Below are 24,755 nucleotides of genomic sequence, written 5' to 3'. Positions count from 1 at the left end.
TCCTGTCCTACCTCAGGTTTCCCTTGACTAGTCCATCTAGCCCGCATGTCTTTGGACTGTGGGAGGAAATGTGAGCACCTGAGGAAACCCACAGACATGGGGAGAACGTGCAAAATATACACAGACAAAGTCACTAAGTCTGGAATCGAACCCAGCTCTCTAATGCTATGGGGCAATGGCTCTGCCCTGTTAGTTCTTGATGTTATCTATTTAGGTCTTGGAACCAGTAAAGAATTTCGTGCAGGTCAAGTTTATGTAAAGAGGATGTTGAATCCAAATACGTTGCGATTTTGCTCTAAGTTGATTCCATCCCATCTCCTCCCAGTGCTCTACTTCTTGCCTGCAGAGCCAATAAAAGCCACTGGGTTGTGAACTTTTTTTGTGAACTGGAGATCCAATGACCAATGAAACTGGACCAATGTTATTCCTTCCTGGAAGGAAATAATAAGAATTCTAATGATGCTACATTTGGCCCATTTAACTCTCTCTGCTTTACATTTTCAATGTATTTAATTGCATTAAATTCTTTTACTGGTTCCAAAACCTAAGCAATTGTGGGCTGAAGGGCCTGTTCTGTGCTGTACTGTTCTATGTTCTAAGCAGATGATGTCTAGAACTAAATTTGAAACTCAAATAGTCTATGTTGTCAGATATAAGATGAGCTGTCTGAATTGGTGGGTGTGCAATAAGTTTGAAAGTTGATTAAACTACTACAATTTCAGCAGGCTCTGCTTTTTGCTGATAAAGGCTCTACATCAAAATCTTGCAGTACTGCATTAGAAGATTCTTGAGTTAGACTTGGAATAGGGATTTAGGCTCTGGGTTGTTGAGATCCAGCATTGCAAATTGTCATGAGAGACTTGTTTTAGTATGCTCCCAGTGGACCTTTTTCCTCATGTGGGTAAATGGGTGTGTACTGTTTACTTGTAACCTTAGTGCGCTGTTGAAATCAATAAACATTAATGTCTTTCTAGCTCAGGCCAAAAATCTCTCTCAATATGAATTGCATGATTTGGCTGACTTGACTGATCAACTGTGGAAAGAATGTCCTGCCGAACACCAAGCTTTTGGGTTAATGAAAGTGAGAGAGAAACAGTTTTTGTTGATCTATCACTAATTTGGCAGGAATTTTTAGGGATGGGAAGGTTGTGCATTGGAGGAGAAAAATGTTCAAACTAAAGTGAGATTAATGTATTGGGCCTTTCTGGTTTAAATAAAATCAAGTATGGTGGGCATATCATGACAACTGTATAACCAAAGTTAAAAATATTACTGTGGTCAAGCCCTTTCTTTTCCACTGTTACTACCTATTTTCTGTTCTGACCAGGTAACACATGAAAATCATTCACCTGAATTCCTTATTTTCCCTAGTATTAAATAAAGCTAAGATGCTGTCAGCAGGAGTTGCAGAGCAAGTCCTGAAGTTCCTCAAGTCGGAGATGCCACCCGTTCAGTTCAAACTACTTGGAACATTACGCATGTTAATTGATGCACAAGGTATTGTAGTTGTGTAAAATATTTAAGTGAACTTTTTTCAGGAAATCTTAATTGCTCAGTTTTAAAAGTCTACTTGATAGTTCAGTACTTTTAAAGGCAAGCTCGTCTCTGTTGAGTAGATGTTGAAGAATGTCGAGAGTGGATAAATCTTGTAAGAAGGGAATGTAAGTTAGTAAGTGTCTGTCCTAGTCTCAGGAAGATGACAGATTTTTGATTCCTCTAATTGAGGGTGTGCAGAGGACACTCAAAAACAAATAAAATAACTTGCTTTTATTAAATTAAGTAAATTCCATACTTGGTGCTTAACCTATTTCACAGGCACAGGTGGGTTCTGTGCAGGTAGAATCCTTATTCTTTCACTTGCAAGGAGAAGGGTCTTCATTGCTGCCTACATGTTGTTTCTGCCTGTTATTGCACATCAAATGTCAAAAGGTGCTACAGTGTTATTGGTACCTGTGCAGTCATACTCCAGTCTAGCCACTAGTTTCAGGAGTTGGCTGGCGATTTTGACTGCATGCGTGACCAGTTTAGTGGCTACAAACCTTCCAAGTCCTTGAATTCATCCTATTATACCTCAAGGAATATGAAAATATGGTTTCAAAATTTGTGTGTACAAGCAAATTTTCTGATTCAACATATGGATGTACCTACCAGAGAAGGAGCAGAACTTAATGCTTGGGAAATAAGGCAGGGCAGGCAACTGAGGTGCCATTGGGGGAGCACTTTGGGGCCATTGATTAGAATTCAATTAGTTTTGACATAGTGATAGAAAAGGATAGACCAGATTAAAGTTCTAAGTTGGAGGAAGGCCAGTTTTGACGGTATGATTGGGGGTGGATATTTGTGGGTAAAGAGACAGCTGGAAAGTGGGAAGCCTTCAAAAATGAGATGAGTCCAGAGACAGTATATACCTGTTATGGTGAAGGATAAGGCTGGTAGATATAGGGAGTGCTGGATGACTAGAAAAAGTGAGGTTTTGGTCAAGAAAGCAAAAAGCACATGTCACATATAGGGAGCAGGGATCAAGTGAATCCTTAGAATATAAAAGCATTAGAAGTATACTAAGAGGGAAATCAGGAGGGCAAAAAGGGGAAATGAGATTGCTTTGGTAAATAGCGTTAAGGAAAATCCAAAAGAATCCTACAAGCACATGAAAGATAAAAGGGTAACTAGGGAGAGAATAGGGCCCCTTTAAAGATCAGCAAAACCGCCTATGTGTGGAACTGCAGACGATGGGGGAGATACTACGTGAGTACTTTGCGTCAGTGTTTACTGTGAAGGAGGAGATTAAAGCCAAAGAACTTGGGGAAATAAATAGTGACATCTTGGAAAAATGTACAAATTACAGAGGAGAAGGTGCTAGGTGTTTTAAAATGCATAGAGGTGGATAAATCCCCAGGACCTGATCAGATGTACCCTAGAACTTTGTGGGAAGTGATTGCTGGGCTTCCTGCTGAGATATTTGTCTTGTTGATAGCCAGAGATGAGGTGTTGGGAGTTTGGAGGTTGGCTAATGTGCCATTGTTGAAGAGAGACAGCAAGGAAAAGCCATGGAACTATACACCAGTGAGCCTGACATCAATGGTGGGCAGGATTAATGTCCTTGGAAAGGCAAGGACTGATTAGTGATAGTCAACGTGGCTTTGTATGTGGGAAATCATGTCTCAATAACTTGACTGTTTGTTTTTGAAGTAACAAAGGGAATTGAAGAAGGCAGAGTGGTGGACATAATCTATATGGACTGCAGGAAGACACTGTTTCACATGGTAGACTGGCTAGCCAGGTTAGATCACGTGGGATACAAGGAGGACGAGCCTTTGGAAACAGAACTGGCTCAACGGGATACAGAGTGGTGATGGAGGGTTGTTATTCAAACTGGAAGTGTGTGACCAGTAATGTGCCACAAGGATCAGTGCTGGGTCTGCTACTTTTTGTCATTTATATAAAAAGATATAGATGTGAGCGTAGAAGGTATGGTTAGTAAGTTTTCAGATGGCACCAAAATTAGTGTTTGTAGTGGACAGCCAAGAAGGTTATCTAAGTACAATAGGAGATTTATCAGTGGACCAAGGAGTGGCAAATGGAATTTAATTTAGAAAAATACGAGGTGCCCCATTTTGGAAAGGCAAGTCAGGGCAGGACTTATACACTTAATGGTAAGGTCCTTGGAGTGTAGCTGAACAAAGAGACCTTGGAGTACAGGTTCATAGTTCCTTGAAAGTGGAGTAGCTGGTTGAAAAAAGGTAATGAAGAAGACGTTTTGGTATGCTTGCCTTTTATTTGGTCAAGTGCATTGAGTATAGGAGTTGAAAGGTCTAGTTGAGGCTATACAGGACACTGGTTAGGTGACTTCTGCAATACTGTATTCAGTTCTGGTCTCCCTGCTATAGGAAGAATGTTGTAAAACTTGAAAGGGTTTAGAAAAGATCTTTGAGAATATTGCTGGGGTTAGAGGATTTGAGCTATAAGGAGAGGCTGAGTGGGCTGGGGCTATTTTGCTTGGAGTATTGGAGGCTGAGGGGTGACCTTATTAAAGCTCATTTATATCATGAGGGGCTTGGATAAGGTAAATAGCCAAGGTCTTTCCCCCAGGGTCGGGTGGTCCAAAACTAGAGGGCGTAGGTTTAAAGTGAGAAGGGAAAGATTTAAAGGTGACTTAAAGGCAGCTTTTTCACACAAGGTGGTGAGTGTATGGAATGAGCTGCCAGAGGAAGTGGTAGATGTTTGCGCCATTACAACAGTTAAATGGCATCTGGAGGGGTTTAAAGGGATATGGGCCAAATGCTGGCAAAAAGGACTAGATTTATCTATAATATCTGGGCAGCATGTTAGACCAAAGGGTCTGTTTCCATGCTGTACAGCTCTGCCTGTATTAATTTGATACATCAATGATCAGAATGAATTTCATATCATGGTTTTATAATATGACAGCCTGACACAATTGTCTGTATAATTAGGGACCGAACAATCAATTTTTGTAAGCTTATATTGAAAGGTTTGGTCAGGCATAATGTTCAGGTGAAGTATGGTTATGTACCAAGATTAATTAAATTTAATTCACTCCATTTTAATTGCATCCTTGATTTGTTTCCCTAATTTAAATTTGTCGACAGTTGTGACGTACGTGCATGTGTGAAGCTGCTGTGCCTAATTACAGCCTCTGACTAGAAATGAATTGTTTCTGCTCCAAAAAACTATGCTGTCTAAGGAAGGATCTTCTTTTTGAAATGCCCTCCTTTATTGACATCACAACTGTGTTAATATTAGACCTTGCGTGGTTCAACCCAGCTCTTCCTCCTCTTTCTGCCTGCGCCAAATACCCCAGTCCCCACTGTCATAGCTGAGGCCATGTTGCATCTGTAATCACCTTCCACACGTAGAACTGCACAGCACAAGAACAACCCTTCGGCCCATGATGTTGTGCCAAACATGACAGCAAAATAAACTAGAGATAATGGGAACTGCAGATGCTGGAGATTCCAAGATAATAAAATGTGAGGCTGGATGAACACAGCAGGCCAAGCAGCATCTCAGGAGCACAAAAGCTGACGTTTCGGGCCTAGACCCTTCATCAGAGAGGGGGATGGGGGGAGGGAACTGGAATAAATAGGGAGAGAGGGGGAGGCGGACCGAAGATGGAGAGCAAAGAAGATAGGTGGAGAGGGTGTAGGTGGGGAGGTAGGGAGGGGATAGGTCAGTCCAGGGAAGACGGACAGGTCAAGGAGGTGGGATGAGGTTAGTAGGTAGCTGGGGGTGCGGCTGGGGGTGGGAGGAAGGGATGGGTGAGAGGAAGAACCGGTTAGGGAGGCAGAGACAGGTTGGACTGGTTTTGGGATGCAGTGGGTGGGGGGGAAGAGCTGGGCTGGTTGTGTGGTGCAGTGGGGGGAGGGGATGAACTGGGCTGGTTTAGGGATGCAGTGGGGGAAGGGGAGATTTTGAAACTGGTGAAGTCCACATTGATACCATATGGCTGCAGGGTTCCCAGGCGGAATATGAGTTGCTGTTCCTGCAACCTTCGGGTGGCATCATTGTGGCAGTGCAGGAGGCCCATGATGGACATGTCATCAAGAGAATGGGAGGGGGAGTGGAAATGGTTTGCGACTGGGAGGTGCAGTTGTTTGTTGCGAACTGAGCGGCGGTGTTCTGCAAAGCGGTCCCCAAGCCTCCGCTTGGTTTCCCCAATGTAGAGAAAGCCGCACCGGGTACAGTGGATGCAGTATACCACATTGGCAGATGTGCAGGTGAACCTCTGCTTAATGTGGAATGTCATCTTGGGGCCTGGGATGGGGGTGAGGGAGGAGGTGTGGGGACAAGTGTAGCATTTCCTGCGGTTGCAGGGGAAGGTGCCGGGTGTGGTGGGGTTGGAGGGCAGTGTGGAGCGAACAAGGGAGTCACGGAGAGAGTGGTCTCTCCGGAAAGCAGACAGGGGTGGGGATGGAAAAATGTCTTGGGTGGTGGGGTCGGATTGTAAATGGCGGAAGTGTCGGAGGATAATGCGTTGTATCCGGAGGTTGGTAGGGTGGTGTGTGAGAACGAGGGGGATCCTCTTGGGGCGGTTGTGGCGGGGGCGGGGTGTGAGGGATGTGTCGCGGGAAATGCGGGAGACGCGGTCAAGGGCGTTGATTGAGAACGCCCTTGACCGCGTCTCCCGCATTTCCCGCGACACATCCCTCACACCCCGCCCCCGCCACAACCGCCCCAAGAGGATCCCCCTCGTTCTCACACACCACCCTACCAACCTCCGGATACAACGCATTATCCTCCGACACTTCCGCCATTTACAATCCGACCCCACCACCCAAGACATTTTTCCATCCCCACCCCTGTCTGCTTTCCGGAGAGACCACTCTCTCCGTGACTCCCTTGTTCGCTCCACACTGCCCTCCAACCCCACCACACCCGGCACCTTCCCCTGCAACCGCAGGAAATGCTACACTTGTCCCCACACCTCCTCCCTCACCCCCATCCCAGGCCCCAAGATGACATTCCACATTAAGCAGAGGTTCACCTGCACATCTGCCAATGTGGTATACTGCATCCACTGTACCCGGTGCGGCTTTCTCTACATTGGGGAAACCAAGCGGAGGCTTGGGGACCGCTTTGCAGAACACCGCCGCTCAGTTCGCAACAAACAACTGCACCTCCCAGTCGCAAACCATTTCCACTCCCCCTCCCATTCTCTTGATGACATGTCCATCATGGGCCTCCTGCACTGCCACAATGATGCCACCCGAAGGTTGCAGGAACAGCAACTCATATTCCGCCTGGGAACCCTGCAGCCATATGGTATCAATGTGGACTTCACCAGTTTCAAAATCTCCCCTTCCCCCACTGCATCCCTAAACCAGCCCAGTTCATCCCCTCCCCCCACTGCACCACACAACCAGCCCAGCTCTTCCCCCCCACCCACTGCATCCCAAAACCAGTCCAACCTGTCTCTGCCTCCCTAACCGGTTCTTCCTCTCACCCATCCCTTCCTCCCACCCCCAGCCGCACCCCCAGCTACCTACTAACCTCATCCCACCTCCTTGACCTGTCCGTCTTCCCTGGACTGACCTATCCCCTCCCTACCTCCCCACCTACACCCTCTCCACCTATCTTCTTTGCTCTCCATCTTCGGTCCGCCTCCCCCTCTCTCCCTATTTATTCCAGTTCCCTCCCCCCATCCCCCTCTCTGATGAAGGGTCTAGGCCCGAAACGTCAGCTTTTGTGCTCCTGAGATGCTGCTTGGCCTGCTGTGTTCATCCAGCCTCACATTTTATTATCTAGCAAAATAAACTAATCCCTTCTGCCTGCCCTTAGTCCATATCCCTCCATTCCTTGTACATTCATGTGCTCATCTAAAAGTCCCTTAAATGTTCCTGTCATATCTGCCTCCACTACCACCCATGGCAGTGCATTCCAGACTCCTACCACTCCCCGTGTTTTTTAAAAAAAACTTGCCCCACCTTTGAACGTTCCCCCTCTCCTCTGAATTTACGTCCACTCTGAGAGAAGCCTTCAGAAATGTAGGGCCGTATTTTGAGGAATTGTAATCTCTCTGACTGCCACATCACCCATTTTCTTTACGGCATAAAAGTGCTTCGTGTTTCTCACAGGAGATTCCAATCAGGGCTTCTTCAGAAATGTGAACCTGCGTTTCCATTCTGACACATCCCTCATAACACAGCTGTCAGGGAAAAGCAAATCATGCTCCCCTTTTTCGCAGTCAGCTGATGTATTCTGAAATTTGAAGGTCCAGAGTCTCAGCCATTTTTGACAGCTGCTTTTATCTGGTACCCTAACTTCACATGTACCATGAGGCTAGAGTGTCAAATACTGTTGGAGTGATTTGTGTAGTCTGATGGGTGGGACATCAGGTTGTCAAATTCAGGTATTGAGTCAGGGAGTTTAGAGGCTTTCTTTTTGTAGATTGTGAGGTAAATTAGTTACTCAGGAGTTAGCCTAGGTAGTTAAAGATCTAATGTTTCCTAAGTAACTGTTTACTTTAGTGAAAGCCTCTGATTTCTGATTTTAATGGATCCTTTTGAAGGGTTCCAAGCGTAGAGATTCTAAGAATCTTCAAATTCCTGGGCAGTTCCTTTTGTAGCCTGCTAAAATAGGGCTGCCACTGAGTCTCCATGTGCAACTCCCAATTACTCTTCAGAAGTCACTCTGGCATTCAAAAAGCATGGTCATAATTTAACCCTCTGTACTGAACCTAGTAGAACTCGTGCGGGTTTCTTTTTCCATATTTAAGAAACAAAGGCAAGATCTAAGCCTTTATAAAAATATTAAATGAAAGTAATCCAATGGTAAAGATAGTTTAGATTCCATTCCCTACAGTGTGGAAACAGGCCCTTCGGCCCAACAAGTCCACACCACCCCTTGGACCATCGCATGCAGACCCATCCCCCTATAAACCACACACCCCTGAACACTACGGGCAATTTAGCATGGCCAATCAACCTAGCCTGCACATCTTTGGACTGTGGGAGGAAACCGGAGCACCCGGAGGAAACCCACGCAGATGCTGGGAGAATGTGCAAACTTCGCACAGACAGTTACCCGAGGCTGGAATCGAACCCGGGTCCCTGGCACTGTGAGGCTGCAGTGCAAAGCACTGAGCCACCGTGCCGCAAGTTGCATTCTTGCATGACCTCATGCCATAGAAAATCGCATTATAGGGAAATCACTCTGGAAAATCCCTGTACCTGTACAGCCGAAAGTTTGTTATCCAAACAGCATCCACTATTCATCAATCACGTTACAGCCAATTCGTGCTAACCAGACCTGTTATAGCATGTACATCTACATCTACCTGATGTAGATAAGAAAACATCAAATATCTCATCAATACCACTAAAAACAGGCTAATGCTAATTGCTCATGTTAATTAAAATAGCTGTCACATACACCTACAGATGTCACTGTATAAAGTGCTTCATTATGTAATGTTTTGAGAGGTCATAGGGTGCAATATAAATGTGCTTTTGTTCTGGCCCTTTTTGGAGCAAGAGTGCCTGCACTTGACGTCAACATAGTACTTTATCAGAGAAGTAGCAGACTTTTGATACAAATTTGATGTAACAAATATCTGTCAGTTTTGTTGCCTTTTTTTAAAAAAAATATTCTTTTTTCATTTCTGCCCCTCAGCCATCACCCAGTTCCTTTCTTTATTCTCTGCCTCCTTCCATCCTTGTTACCCAGCTAAGTTTGTCACTTAGTTACTTCCCCAGTCTTTCCTGCACCCCCCCCGCCCCCCCCCCCCCCCAAACCTACCTTACGACCCAACGCCACTACACTACTACTTTTCCATGATCAAATTCCTGAATGACAGACTTGTCAGTTTTGTTCAGTTTAACTGATGTTGGACAGTTTTTTTTATAGACAAGTCCCAACTGAGCTGTCAACAATTCTCACTAAGCTATATGGCTGCACAGAGGTTTCGCGCATGCTGTTGCATTGACCTCCACATGAAGTCACTGCTATGCAGGATATCTCTGGTCTGCACAGTAATAAATGATTAAAGGGATGTTGCCTGCCCATCACCACCTCAGCCTGTCTGCTGCTGAAAACTTCTTTACTGTTAGACTTGACTATTCCTCTCCTGGCCAGCCTCTGGCCTTGAACTCTGAGACCTTTATTCATCCAGAACTTCTTTACTTGTGTCCTACCCTACACCAAGTCCATCATCCATTCTTTTTGTAGAATATGAACAATAGTAGATGTCCAGCTTGTCTTCTCTTGGCTTGATGTTCATTCTTGTCTGCTGAAGTGCTTTGGAATTTTTTTACGTTAATCATGCTTTAATAAAGCAGGCTTTTTTCTGTAGCTGGAACAACGGTCATTTCTGGTGTCAGATGTCTGATTCTACCTCCATTTGATAGTTCACTCTTCTGAACTGATATTATATGTTTGCTCATCCAATACCACCATCCTTCTCTTGTTTATCTGCATTCTTTCCACACTGTCAATGTATGAAAAAGATTAAATTTTCTGTTCTATAAATACTGCACCTCATGTGTACATGCAGTCTTATTTGAAAAGAGAAATGGAGTGTGCACTTTGACTAGGCTATGCAGCAATGCAAGTAAAGCAACTTCAGAAAATCCACCCACTAATTCAAAGTGCTAAATCTGGTTTATGATCCAGTGTAGCAATAGCGTAAAGACTATTGCTGAGTACTTTGTGGGAGAGCTGTTTTCTGCAGTGCTCTTCCTTGTGTTCTAATTCTGTCTCGTTTGGTTTCCCATGTAGCTGAAGCAGCAGATAAGTTGGGAAAGAACATCAAACTGGTGGAACGTTTGGTAGAATGGTGTGATGCAAAGGATCATGCTGGCGTCATGGGTGAATCAAACAGGCTGCTATCGGCACTAATCCGACACAGCAAATCAAAGGTCTGTTTTGAGAAATGTTACTTTCTAAAGTCTCATGTCTTTGAGGTAAACTTGAGATTCTGCTCATCTCAGATGCTAAAATACACCAGTATTTAATAAAAAGCTATCTTTATTTCTCTGAATTTTTGATTGTGGACTGAACTGGTAAAAGGAGTGTTTTAAAAATGAAGGATTGTGGAAGGGATTCCTGAACCTAAATTACCACCACTTATTGTAAATGCTGTTCAGACTGTTTGCTGAACCAGTGGGGGGAAGTTTAGTTGCAAATGAACTGGCACAGGAAATGTGTATGTAAGTGAAATTTATCCAGCAATGAGCAATTGAGTGGAGTGATGACCAGTTGTTAATGACTGCAGCCTTCTATCTGTGCTCAACTGTGTGATTGGCTCCCAATTAGCTGAACAAGTTGAGGGTGTACACAATATAGCCAGAAACCTTCAGATTTCTGAAAGGAGAAATGGTGTTCATTTTCACTGCAGAAAACAAATGTCTGAAGCCTCCCTCCCTAATATCTGTAAAGTATTGCTTTTGATCACAAGTCAGAGACTGTGTTGTAAGTGATTCCTTGTGCTTCCTACAAAGTGAGAGTATCTTGAGAAGAACGTTCAAGGAGCAGCAAGTCCTGGCAAGCCAGAAGGTTCATCTCAGTAAGCCTGTGGGCAGGGACCATTTCACTGCCTTCCCAGCCATTCCCTCTGCCCACAACAATGTTTTTTGCCTGTCTGCATGTGTGTCAGGGGACTTACACAAGGGGTGGGGAGGGTAGTTACATTTTGACATTTCATAGGTTTCCTGTAGGTAGAATCAATTTATTTGTAATAAGTACTGATTATTGTCAAGAATGGAAATGTGGTCTGCGTTTTTCTGTCGACCTGATTCTAAAAGACAGGTAAATTGGGGAGTTTTGTATGCTTTGGTAAAATTTTGACCTTTTATCAAGTCTTCAGGAATAGCAAGGCTAGGTTTCCTGTATGCTGCCCAGATGAGGCGTGATATACAGTACTGAATAAATGAGCCATTGTGTCTGTGGACTAGAATCAAAATTTATAACCAAAAAAGTTATAGCAAAGACTAAATTTTACATACTTCTGTTAAAAGCAGGATCCAACAAAACTGCTAAATTGAATAGTCGCCCAAGTGCATTTGAAAAGAAACAACTGAGTTTCGCATCAACACAACATTTCCAGTCTGTGATAGCACACTTCTATACTGAGGGTTTGTAAAAGTTATGGTACAAATGTTTTTCAAGTTGTGACATTTGTATGTTCTAAAATATTGCAGTAAGTGTCATGTTCTGTGGTTTAAAAATTGTCATGTAGCAACCTTATTTCATCAAGAAGGAAATGCGCAGATTTTATTGCAGTGCACTCACTGTTTACACTACCTGCTGTTTTATTTTTTTTGCAGCTTTACTTAGAAGAGCTAATTCTGAGAGAGTTTGGCATATTATTCATCCTTCTCTGTGGAATCTAAATGATGGCACCAAGAACCTGTGCCTGCTGTTTAATTTTAAAAGTCAAATTAATGCAAACTTATTCAAGGTAGTAATTAGCAGTAAGGTGACAGTTCTAATGGAATGTATTTTATTCCTCTGTATTTATATAGCATTACAGTGTATTTCAGAAGTAGGTACACAGGGTAACCAACTCCTAATGTTTGGCTATGTCTAATCAAATATATAATTGCCCATAACACAACCTGGAGTATATAACAAAATAAGCGAATCTTCTAAAATGGAAATAGAACCTGCAGCCTTTGATAAATTGTTCAATTTAATGTAGAAGCTGCAGTAAATTACAACAGAAATACAAGTTTTAATGTTGGAGTTCCCTGTGAAAGATGGTGTAAACTTTTATTTAAATACAAGTAGGTTTCTACATTTCAGAACATTTGTTTATATGTGATCAAATGGCACAATGGCATACTGGTTAGCATGGCTGCCTCACAGCGCCAGGGATTCTGGTTCAATTCCAGTCTTGAACAACTGTCTAAGTGGAGTTTGCACATTCTTTCTTTCCACAATTTCCTCCCACAGTCCAAAGATATGCAAGTTAGGAAGGTTGGCTATGCTAAATTGCCCTGTAGTGACCAGGTGGATCAGCCATGGCAAATGCAGGGTTACAGGAATAGGCTGCAGGGGGTGATCTGGGTGGGATGCTGTTCACAGGGTTGATGCATACTTGATGGGCCAAATGGCCTCTGATTGCACTGTAGGAATTCTATAATTGCAATTTTGATTCTCTCTCATTTCAGTAAAATCATATGTCAAAATCAAATTCCCTGGCACCATATTATTAATCCTGACTCACTATTCCCAGTGATGTATATCATATTTCTGAACATCCTCAGCCCTCATGAGACAGTCTTGTTTATTAATGATTCTGCAGCAGTCAACTGCGTCTTTAATTTGTTCTTGCCAAACCTGTACAAGGTTCAAACATTTTTGGCCCAAAATTTGCCAAAAAGAAGGTAATTGTATGCTACTATTTATGCATAAATGCCACAGCAACTTCAACAAGGAAGATAGAAGTTCAAAGTAGAAATCAGAATGTTGCTGCAGAGGTGCTCCTGGACGAGCTGTTTCATGTAAACAACATCTTGCTGCCTGCCCCTTGAACTTTCAAATGGGTTAAATGTTAGATAAGAATATTTCATAAAAGTAGTCCTTTCATGTATTATTTTAATTGTGTTGCATACTAAGTCCTCCTGACTCTGAAAATTAACTTTTAAATGTGGGGAGTTAAACCTTCAACTTCTCGTTGTTGGAGAATTAAAACAATGTTTAAATCAATATTGTCCCTTTTTCGTTTTCTGCATCCAGTCTTTCTCTCTTTATTTTTCTTTCTGTATCTGATTAGACTCCGTTTACCTATCATAACTTCTCTGCATATCGTCAATCTGATTGTTTAAGAAGTTACATGATTGCATGCCTTGTGGGAAGAGCACATGCTGTTTTTGTCGCCCTCTCAGCAACTTAATGGAAAATGCTGCCTACTTAGTCATGCTTGTCCTTGTTATTCTATTAACAGACACCTTTGGTTGTTCTGCCATAAAAGATTTTGGGCAATAAAGCTATGAATAAAATTTATGTAATTACAGAATTCTTCTACACTTCTACGTAGCTTGCACGGTGGCTCAGTGGTTAGCACTGCAGCCCCACAGTGCCAGGGACCCAGGTTCGATTCCAGCCTCGGGCAACTGTGTGGAGTTTGCACGTTCTCCCCGTGTCTGCGTGGATTTCCTCCGGGTGCTCCGGTTTCCTCCCAAAGTCCAAAGATCTGCAGGCTAGGTGGATTGTCCATGTTAAATTGCCTTTAGTGTTAAGGGGTGTGTGGGTTATGAGGGGATGGGTCTGGGTGGGATGCTTCAAGGGGCGGTATGGACTTGTTGGGCCAAAGGGCCTGTTTCCACACTGTAGGGAATCTAATCTATGTTTCTGTGTTTATAAGAATATCGAAGCAGAAATAGGCCATTCAGCCCTTCAGACTGCTCGGCCATTTAATATAATCATGGCTGATTGAAGGCTTCTTTGCCTTCTACTCACGCTATCCCCGTAAACACCATCTGCTATGGCAGACCTTGAACCTTGGCCCTTGGATTAACAGTCCATCAATAATGCCACTAGGCCATTCCTTTCCTAGGGCACACAGCCTTTCCATGGTGAGTTCTAGACTCATCAACTATGGAAAGCCTCCTCCCTACTATTTTAAGTATTTTGTAGGTTACAGTGAGATCACTTCGCAATCTTCCGTGCTTTCGAGAATGCAGGCCTACTTTGCCCAATTTCTTGTCATTAGCACAGACCCACCATCCCAGGAACCAGTCTGGCGAACCTTCATTGCAGTCATCCTCTGGCAGTTGTATCTTTCCTGAGGTAAGGACCAAAACTGTAAATACTACTTCAGGTTCGGTCTGACCAAGCTCATGTGTAACTTCAACAAGATTTCATTAGTCCTGCCTGTTCACTAACATTCTCTTACAATAAAGCCTGACATTCCATTTGCCTTAATAGCTTGCTGTACCTACATGCTATCCTTCAGTGATTTTTGAACAAGAGCACCCGAATCCTTTTTGCACATTACACTTTCCAGGCTCTCTCCTTTTTACAAAATACTCAGTACATCTGTTCTTTCTACCAAAGTGGGTAACTTCACATTTTCACGTTATATTCCATCTGCCATGTTCCTGTCCAAATCTTGAAAATATTGTACATCTTCACAGTACATATTCTGCTTGGTTTTATATCACTTGCAAATTTAGAAATATTACATTTGGCCCTCACATCCAGTCGTTGTGAATAACTGGGCTCCTTGGTCTACCCTACTAGTCAAAGCTTGTCAAACATGCAAATGATCCATTTATTCCTACTTTGTTCTGTCTGTTAGTTAATGCTTTATCAGTGCCAATGTATTACCTCCTATACCCGTGTGCTTTTAACCAACCTACCTTGTCAGAAGCCCTATGAAAGTCTGAGTGTACTACATTCATTGAATCACTTTGATCAACTTTGTTACTAACGTCCTCAAAAGACACTAAAATGCTGGATGATGGAGATCTGAAATAAAAACAAGGTGCTGCAGAAACTTAGGTTTTATTTTCCTCTCTTGTTTCTTTCTTAAATAATGTTGTGACATTTTGCAAGCTTCTAATGTGCAGGGCTCAGGCCAGAATCTAAAGAACTTGAAAAGATCATGATTGTATCAACTATCTCCATAGTCACCAACTTTTAATACCCTGGGATGTAGCTATTAGATCCCTGGGACCAGGAACGTTCTGCCCCTTCTTTCTTTATTATTGCTAACTTTATTGAAATCCTCATTTTCTCTAGTCACTTGGAAATATCATTCTGGGAAATTTCATCTATCTTCCTTAGCAAAAGCAGTAATCCTAAGTTATTGTGAATTGTGATTTAGCATCTATAACGAATAAATTCAAGTGTGATAGAATTTTTGAGTGGAATCTGTGCTTAACAGTACAGAAGTTGCTACTTTGACAGTTTTATGCCCTCATTAAAATGAATTAACTTTGCTGAAAAAGACACTTTGAAGTTTTCCATCTTCTACTCATCAGAATAATTGCATGAATGCTAAACTTCATACAGTTAGAACAAATTATGCTGCAGGAGAAATGGCATTGCCTTGGTGAAAACACCTATTAACAATAGACTTCCCAAGAATAATCCCATCTGGCAGGCATTTGTTTTGTGGTTTGCAAGAAGCATGTTGTTGTTTGTCTACTATTAGTTATGATTCTGCAGTTGGACAGCATTTGCTGAACAACCTTGAGCGCACCAATTTTGCCAGTGACCAATTTTAAGGATTTTAACTATTTTATGCCATCTCAACCTGGCTCATTTATGCTTGCTACAAGCTGCACCATTCAGTATACAAGGATACGTACTCTAAACAAAAGAACATGTTAATGTTTTACACCTTTATTGATGGTCTTTTCTGAAAGTGAATTCAGATACCTATGCCCTGCCTTCATGTTAGTGTACAAATGCAATAGAGCCATTCAAATTCCGTGATATAAGGACATTAAAGGGTTCCCTTTCTCTTTGTTCCACCTCGTTCTCTTGAAAATTGAGTGAGTTAAAAGAACTTTGTTACCTTAAAAGGTTTCTATGCTCTTTGGTACCAATTTAAAGCCAATAAATACATAAATGTTAATCAGTCACTTGACCTCACCAGTAGTATGGATATTTTTTGATTTATGGATATTCAAACTCATTGCTGTTTAAAAATACTAACTGCTATCTTCCTGTCGTCTTTTGTAAGGATGTTGTCAAGGCCATCGTTCAAAGTGGTGGTGTTAAGCATTTGGTCACTATGGCAACAAGTGAGCATGTTATAATGCAGAATGAAGCTCTTGTTGCTTTAGGATTGATTGCTGCTCTGGAACTTGGTGAGTAGTAAATTGCAACTTTGTTAGTCTTGTGGGAATAAAAACCTCAATCCTGTTGACCATCACCTGAGCAAATAAGTATGCCTATGACTAGTAGCTATTTTTCTCCTCATTGCTTTGACTACCAAGTTGTTGTTAAACTATAGTTCCTGGAACATGATGAATTTTTGGACTTGGGCTGTTTGGGATAATTGTTCAAGGGTTCGGTTCTTATGGCAGAGAGTTATACTACTCATAAATAAAGCTTTTCCCTTTAGGTTTATAGTTGAAATTAGTGTTAACTAACACCCCAAAAATAATTTTTTTTGCAATTTTAGAGTCAGATGTACAGCACGGAAACAGACCCTTCGATCCAACTTGTCTATGCTGACCAAATATCCTAAATTACCCTAGTCCCATTTGCCCGCAGTTGGCCCACTTTCCTCTCAACCCTTACTATTCATAATACTCATCAAGATACCTTTTTAAATGTTGTAATTGTACCAGCCTCCTCCACTTCTGGTAGCTTGTTCCATACATGATTTTATCAACCTTCTATAAGGTCACCCTTCAGCCTCTGCTCTAGGGAAAGTAGCCCCAGCCTATTTAGCCTCTCCCTATAGCAGACACCCTCCAATCCTGGCAACATCCTTGTAAATCTTTTCTGTTTCAAGTTTCGCAACATTGTTCTTAAAGCAGGGAGACCAGAATTGCTCAGTTTTCCAAACGTGGTACGATCAATGGCCTGTACAGCCACAACGTGGCCCCTCAACTCCCATATTCAATGCACTGACCATAAAAGGTAAGCACACCAAGTGCCACCTTCACAATCCTATCTACCTGTGACTCCACTTTCAAGGAACTATTAACTTGCAATCCAAGGTGTCTTTATTCAGCAATGCTCCCGGGACCTTACCATTAGGTGTATAAGTCTTGGCCTGATGTGCACATTTTGTCTAAATTAAACTTCATCCTCAGTCCATCAGAGATGATGGGAACTGCAGATGCTGGAGAATCCGAGATATCAAAGTGTGGAGCTGGATGAATACAGCAGGCCAAGCAGCATCTTAGCACAAAAGCTGACATTACGGGCCTAGACCCTTTTCTGATGTTTCAGGCCTAGACCCTTCATCAGTTTTTGTGCTCCTAAGATGCTGCTTGGCCTGTTGTGTTCATCCAGCTCCACACTTTGTTATCTCCATCCTCAGTCCGTTGGCACATCTGATCAAGATCTCTTTGTATACTGAGGTCACCACCTTTGCTGTCCACTAGACCTCCAATTTTAGTGTCATCTGAAAATTTAATAACATACCTCCTATGTTCACATCCAGATTTTTTTATGTAAATGACAAAAAGTAGTTCACCCAGCACCATTCCTTGTGGCACACTGATCACAGGGCATCAGTCTGAAAAGTAGCCCTCTTACCACCAGCCTCTCGCTTCTACCATCAAGCCAGTTCTTCGTCCAAATGACCATTTCCCCCTCTATTCCATGTGATCTCACCTTGCTAACCAGTCTCCCACTAAGAACCTTGTCAGACGCCTTACTGAAGTCCATATAGATTATGTCCACTGCTCTGCCTTCATCAAAATAATGATCTTCTTTATTTCTTAAAAAAACTCAGTCAACTTAATGAGACATGATTTCCCACATACCGTCATGTTGACTATCCTTAATCGGTCCTCACCTTTCCCAATACACTTAAATCCTCTCGCACAGGATTCCCTCCAACAACATACTTATCACTGATGTCAGGCTCACCAGTTTATAATTCCTGGCCTTTCCTTATCATCGTCCTTAAATATAGGCACCGCATTAGCAAACTTCCAGTCTTGCCAAACCTTACATGTGGCTATAAATAATACAGGTATCTCAGCAAGGGGCTCAGCAATTGCTTCCCAGAGTTCTAGGGTATAACTCATCAGGTCTTGGGGATTTATCCACCTTTTATACGTTTTAAGATGTCTAGCACCACCACTGTAATATGGATATTTTCAAGATTATTGAGAGAATTATACTGCAAAGTGTAAACCGAATCCTCCCCCTTACCTGCACAGAATTGCACAGTGTGCTACTTGGCTTTTATGAAGCAAGGAGAATATAATGCAATAAGGATTGTGCCAACTGAAAGTAAATGTCAGTCATTGAAAGTTGCTCCGTCTCCAGCATTTACAGATTAGCTGTTTGAAGTAGCCCCATTCCCTGGACATACAGAACCTCTTATGTAGGAGACGACAGCAGTTATCCTATGATGTAGTGAAGTAAATTTTCAGAACTCCATTGACAAGGAAGATTTGATCCTCAAAATGCAAGAGCTCTGGAATCCGAGCACACACCAGAAAACTACAGGTTCTGGTGCAGATTGAGAGTTTCTGAAATTATTTATCCTGACTGCTATTTTTTGTCCTCTATTATTACCTTGCGTTGTGTCTTTTTACCCTTGACTATAGATACTTGAACCTCAGTGAAAGATAACGATGATTCCACTTTTAAAGCTGCTTCTTCAGTTGGCATGGCTATAATTAGTTCATTTTCAGCAAACCCCACATTCACTCAGTGTATTTTAGTCAGTACCTTTTCCGGAGCCCCTTCAACTGCTTACACACCTATTACTTCCTAACATGGATTCATTAAACTCCCTTTCTCTGTGTCAACTTTTTCCCTTACTGAGGTGGAGCCACTGAGTACTTTATTTTCTGCCCTAACTGTTTGAGATTAACAAATTACAGTACAGCTGGCACAGGTTTTTTAGCCTCTAAATGATCAGCTTCACTCTGAGGAGCAGATGTGGGAAAAACCTGCAAATTCACTGATCTTCTCGATAGTTTATGTCACCTTTTTGACAAAATAATTATTTTGTCTCATCTCCCTATGTCATAGAACATCTCATTGCTAGGCAGCAAGCCATTTTTTTCTCTCCTACAATTGGTTCAAAGTACTGAACTATTCCATTGAGCGTTGTTAAAAGCCTTATTTAAATGCATGTCAACAAATCTCATGAGCCTTCGCAATAATACACACTATTTGTTGACATGTAATTTTTGCATTTCCGTAGTTCAGCATCTCTTCAGTTTTCACCCCTTCATGTCGAACTCATGCCAGTCATTTTTCAAACCAAATTATGTATTATGGTAAAAATTCGGCAAACCAAGTTGTCATTAAACTGATTCCAAATTTGTACCAGTTTCCATTTACACTGATTCATAGAACTCAATTGACAGAAATGGAAACCATTGAATTTTCTTGGTCCAGATTGGAGAAACAATTCAGAGCTTTTCAGTACGTTTATGCAGTTGTTTTGACAGCCTGTTGCTTCATCCTAAAGCAAAAGAACGAGGATGAAATGGGAGTTTTTAAAACCAAAACAAAGGACACTCTAGAGGAAATGTCTGATTAATTGAAGTGCTACATCTTTATAAATAAATAATTACTATTATCCAAAGTAAACAGCTTAAGATACTTTGCAGTGTTTCCCTGACTGCATCAGTGAGAACAATAACTTTCAACATAGGAAATAGGCTGACACCTACAAAGCATTAGTGCACCTTAAGCACCTCATTTGCTTTTTGATCTATAGCATTGTAGCTCTGCAGTTGATTAGTCTCATGGATGCATTTACAAAAAAAACACCAAACCATCATCAAACACGTTATCCTTCCAAGTATTCAGTAGAGGAGTACTTAACATATTTAAAATATTCGTAAATGAAACCAGCCTGTGTACTTTATCTGCTAACTGATTCAATTGAGCACAGTTAACCAAATAACAAGTTCATTACAGGCTTGAATAAAAGCAAAATACTATGGATCTGGAAATCTGAAACAAACAAAACAGTGCTGGAGTAATTCAATATCGGTGGGAGGAGGGGTTATACGTTTTTAGGCTTGAGTTCACTTTGGATAGGTGTAACACATTCTAATTAACAACACTTTTTTGGTTTAGGAGAATTAATGTGATTAAAAGTGAAGCTTGAAATAATTTCTGTTTGAGTACATGAAAAATCATTGGGCGTAATATTTGCAAGGGAATATTTAGCTTGGGATTTAAGTGCGGGTGAAGAGAAGCCACTCTGTGGAAAGTCAGTCATGTCTTTGTTCGTTCAATTTGATACACTTGAATTTATTTCTGATGATCGGTTTTGATGAGCTTTTTGTTTTTTGCCTTTATTTAGGTACAGCTGAACAGGATCTGGAGAATGCTAAACTGGTGGAAATTCTGCACAAATTGATTTCTGATGACTCCAGCGCACCTGAAATCAAGTACAACTCCATGATAATGATTTGTACCATAATGGGATCAGGTAAGGCTAATGGATAGATATAATCTGTGTTAAATAACTTTGTACCAACTGCAGTATTCAAAATTGCAGTCCAAGTATCCACACTATAGAAACAGATTAATCAATCCACACGAGCCTCCTCCCATGTCCCTCCATCTCACCCCATTGTCATACTTGTATTCCTTTACTCCCTGGAGTTGTTATCTAGCTTCCCCTTTAAATCCATCTATACTAATCCTTGGTGGCAAGTTCCACATTCTCCTCTCACTGGATAAAATGTTTTGAATTCTTTATTTAATTTTAATGAAATTGCTAATAGATCTTGCTTCCCCCCCCCCCGCCCACACCACTGTAATACTGCATTCTGCACTTTGTATGGTTACAGTCTGCCTGTAGAGCAGGCAAAACAAATTTTTCACTGTATCATTGCATGTGACAACATAAATCAATCTATTAATCTACAATATAAAAGCAACATATTGCAAAAGCTGAATAGGCACAGCAGTTCCAGTAGCATCTGGGGCGAATGAAAGTAAGTTATCACCACTGGAACTGTGGAATTAATGTTGAAAACTGAGAAAGGAAGGACATGGAAAATTGAGACCAAGGTGTATGGAATGCAAGAGAAACGGAGGGGAAATGGTGTGCAAAAGTAAAGTTATAGATCCAGATTATCTGCTGATGAGATAATGAAGATGAGCTCTCGCTGAAACCAAAAGCAAGATACAAAGACAAGGTGGAAATATAATAGATGACAAAGTTCAGAGTCTGCAGACATTGAATTCAATGTCTAGTCTAGAGGCTGTAAAATGAATTGTTGCTCCCCCTGTGTTGCGCTTACTGGAACACTACAGCTGGCTAAGGACAGAAATGTGAACATCAGAACAGGATGTCTATTTTGAGCCAGCAAGCACCGAGTCAGCATCATGTTTATGGACTAAGCTGAGACGTGCCTCAAAGCAATTGCCCAGCCTGCTTTTGGTCTCCCCAGTGTAGAGGAGACTTAATCTACTGCATATGTCGAAAGAAGTACAAGTGAATGTTGCTTCACCTGGAAGAGAAAGTAGATAAATGGCTACGTATTGCACATTCTGTGAATTCGTGGGAAGGTGCCATGATGGGGGAGGGTGGCTGTGATTAGTGTTGTTGCTAATAGAGCATAGACCATAGACCATGATATCTAGGGAGAGGATGATGTTTACAACATGTTGAGGACCCAATGTCTGCCATTTTTGAAATGGCAGATGATTGTGGAAGACAAATCCCTCCTAGTTTTCTATATAACTAACCATTTCCTTTCTTTTATGATACCTCAGAATCATAGAATCCCTATAGTGTGGAAGCAGGCCATTTGGCCCATGTTCACACTGAATTTCCAAACCTTTTGATTGCCAGTCTTCCTTCACTTTTTCCCTCACCTCCCCTCAGTTCCACATCGTCCCCCCTCCACCAATTCAGTAGTTTTAAACCTATGACACTTTCCACCTTTTCATGTCCAAAGAGGAATTATTGGACTCAAAACATTAACTGCTTCTCAATTGAACCATGTCTACCTCTCCACTTCAGTGGGTGAGACAAGTCCCAGTCTATTCAATTTTCCTGCACTGAATAAAAATAAGTGCAGCCTAGTCTAAAACATCTGTGAAACTTAATGAGAACAAACCGGAAGCCAGTGCACTAGATTTTGGCCTAAACATTAAACCTGTAATTTCACGTGGTAACAGGGCTAATGATAGTCAGAAGGTGGCTGCTGCTGGCTATTTGAATTCCATACCTTCAGATGTCATTTGGCATCTTTGTAATAGCTGTGTTGATTAGATTTCTTGTATTTAATGTGAATGCCTGTTGAAACTTAGCAGGCTATGCAGTTTTTCTTTTATGACTCGTAACCTACTTTTCACACATTTTCTGTTTTAACATGTTAATTTTGTTTTCCTTCTCTTCTGCTTTGTAATTAAGATTCTGTGCCTTGGTACCTTTGTACCTAAGATGGCGTCATAAATAGCAACTTATTATCCGTTCACTGTACCCCTGTGAATACATGTGACAATAAACCAAATTCAATTCTATTCAAATTTGAATGGCGAAGTACAGACATCAAAGTGCTAAGTATTTCCAAAAATTTTCTTTATTTCTGCATCTCGAGGTTTGTTTAGACTTGCAGTTATCATCTAATCAAACAGTTGAAAAATGCTCCATGAAAATCTTGGATGTCAGTGAAGCTGGTGGAAGCTACCTTGGAGAAATTACTGTGGCAAAGCTGAATTACAGTGTTCAGTTATAATTAGAGTTGCCTGGAAGATCTTCAAAGATCCTAATTAATTTTCTCGTGGTTACATTCTAGTTACTCCTCCTAACCTAGTTTCTCCCATAGCACTATTATGCTGCTTAATGACAGCTGAAGCTTGTCAATTGTAGCTCTTTTACGGGTGAGAAACAAGGAAGCAGAAATTGTTGAACAGTGTAAAATTGATTAATATTCCACTTTGTTCAATCGGTTGAATGTGAGTGATGATGGATATTGGGTCCTGTGCTGCTTACGGAAATAGCGTGGTTGGTGGTGACTCATCTTACAGATTTTGACTCTATTTGAATAAATAATTATTGATATCCCTAATTGGTGTGCTACACCCATTTAAGCAAGTACCTATCCCATCACACCACTGTGAACCAAATCCTTCAAAATTCTATTACTCTTCTTGTCCTGTCATTACACTTCCTTTTGTGAGCCTGGTGAAATCTTAATTGCGGGACATGACCGTTAATTATTGCCTTTCTCACTAAACTTTACAATCATATGCCATTTAACGCAAGTTTTTTTCAATACAAAAGTAATTGTGCTTTGTTCAGTAATGTTTTGAATATAGCCATCACCAGCTGTTTGCAACATCTCTCTCCTGTTTGTTCTCACTACAGGTTATTTCTACTGTTTTCTGAATGTCAGGATGTACTAGAATTGCGTGGCTCCAGAGTTTGCCGTCAATCCTGTGTTATTACCAAATTCAATAATAGTGATGAATGGTGCATGCCTGTTGTGAAGTTGATATGATTGACGGTGTTTTTTTTTATTTATTTAACTTTGAGGCTTCTACTACTGAATGTGTCATTACAACCATAAGTTTAAAATCAATCTGACTTAATGTCACACATTTTTCACTGTTATTGTGCATGTTTATATTTGTGTTGTAAGCAAGATTTTTGGCTTTCTGTTTTTCAGAACTACTTAGAAAGGAAGCACAAAATATGCCATTCAAAGAGATTGTGTCAAAGCTGCGCCGCCACGAGAATAAACTTGTAGCCCAGCAAGCGTTGGTGACGGAGCAAAGACTGGTTATTGAAAGCTGAGATTTGTTCCTCATTGCCTGTTCTTTAGTGTCTTGTCACTGGATCACCTTTGTCTGCTGTGAAATGCTGATGCGGTACCCTTGCTTCTCACCCTCCTGTGCATGACTTAGATTGGTCCTGTCTTGACAAAAGAAAAGCTGGGACCAAGTACTTTCAACTGTAAGCTGTGGTTTTTAAAAAAAAACTTAGCCATTTGTCATCCCATGTTCACTTAATATCCCTTTAATGCCTGAAGGAATGTGGTAGAACTTGCATGGTGTAGTAAAATAACAATGTGGCAACGTTTATAGAAAAAAAAGTACACCTCCCGTACGGCTGCATTTGCGTTTTGTACAGAACTGTAAAGCTATCAGTTGTAGAGGATGCAGAAATTAAACTGGATTTTCCTTTTAGATTCAGATATTGAAGCTTGCTCCATTCTTAATGCTTCCAAAAGCCCCACAAAAATCAAAATGGGAAAAAGAAACTAGCGTGCATTGTCAGTCCTTCCAGGTGTCCAGATGTTGGCTGTTAATTATGTAAAATTGTGGTACCTAGAATTAATAAATTAAGTCCAGAGTTCTGAGCTGTATTCTGTCATGTTTTAAGAGCAGGATTTATCAAATGATATGAATGCCACTTACTCCCGGTGAACTGTATTCCCTGGCCATTCTTAAAGTGGGCTTTGTTCACATTTACCCTTCACAAACAGTGCCTTTACAATCACACTCACCAATGATTTGCAGTAACATCATATCAAATGTCTTAAATTTGACTCATAGCTGAAAACCAGAGCAGGAGTAGGCCATTCATCCCTTTGAATCTGCTCTAACATTCAATATGATTGTGGCTGATCATTCCATTTCGGCGCCCTGTTCTTGCTGTCTCCCCA

At 41.4% G+C, this 24,755-nt stretch overlaps 1 protein-coding gene across 7 annotated transcripts in view; it reads left to right on the top strand.

Moving 5' to 3' along the window:
- rap1gds1 (RAP1, GTP-GDP dissociation stimulator 1) overlaps positions 1–24,453 on the top strand; it is a 91,556-nt gene extending 67,103 nt beyond the window's left edge. For 6 of the 7 annotated variants that reach the window (XM_059649110.1, XM_059649059.1, XM_059649076.1 and 3 more), the window contains 5 exons: positions 1,372–1,497; positions 10,237–10,376; positions 16,154–16,280; positions 20,432–20,560; positions 23,757–24,453. In XM_059649110.1, coding sequence (XP_059505093.1) covers positions 1,372–1,497; positions 10,237–10,376; positions 16,154–16,280; positions 20,432–20,560; positions 23,757–23,884 — 650 coding nt within the window. In that variant the 3' untranslated portion in view covers positions 23,885–24,453. The other variant, XM_059649132.1, reaches the window with a different exon arrangement.
- Positions 24,454–24,755: the final 302 nt, after the last annotated feature.

The sequence above is a fragment of the Stegostoma tigrinum genome, chromosome 1 (assembly GCF_030684315.1).
Source record: "Stegostoma tigrinum isolate sSteTig4 chromosome 1, sSteTig4.hap1, whole genome shotgun sequence".
NCBI classification, from domain to species: Eukaryota; Metazoa; Chordata; class Chondrichthyes; order Orectolobiformes; family Stegostomatidae; genus Stegostoma; species Stegostoma tigrinum.
This window is presented reverse-complemented; position numbering and strand designations above follow the sequence as displayed.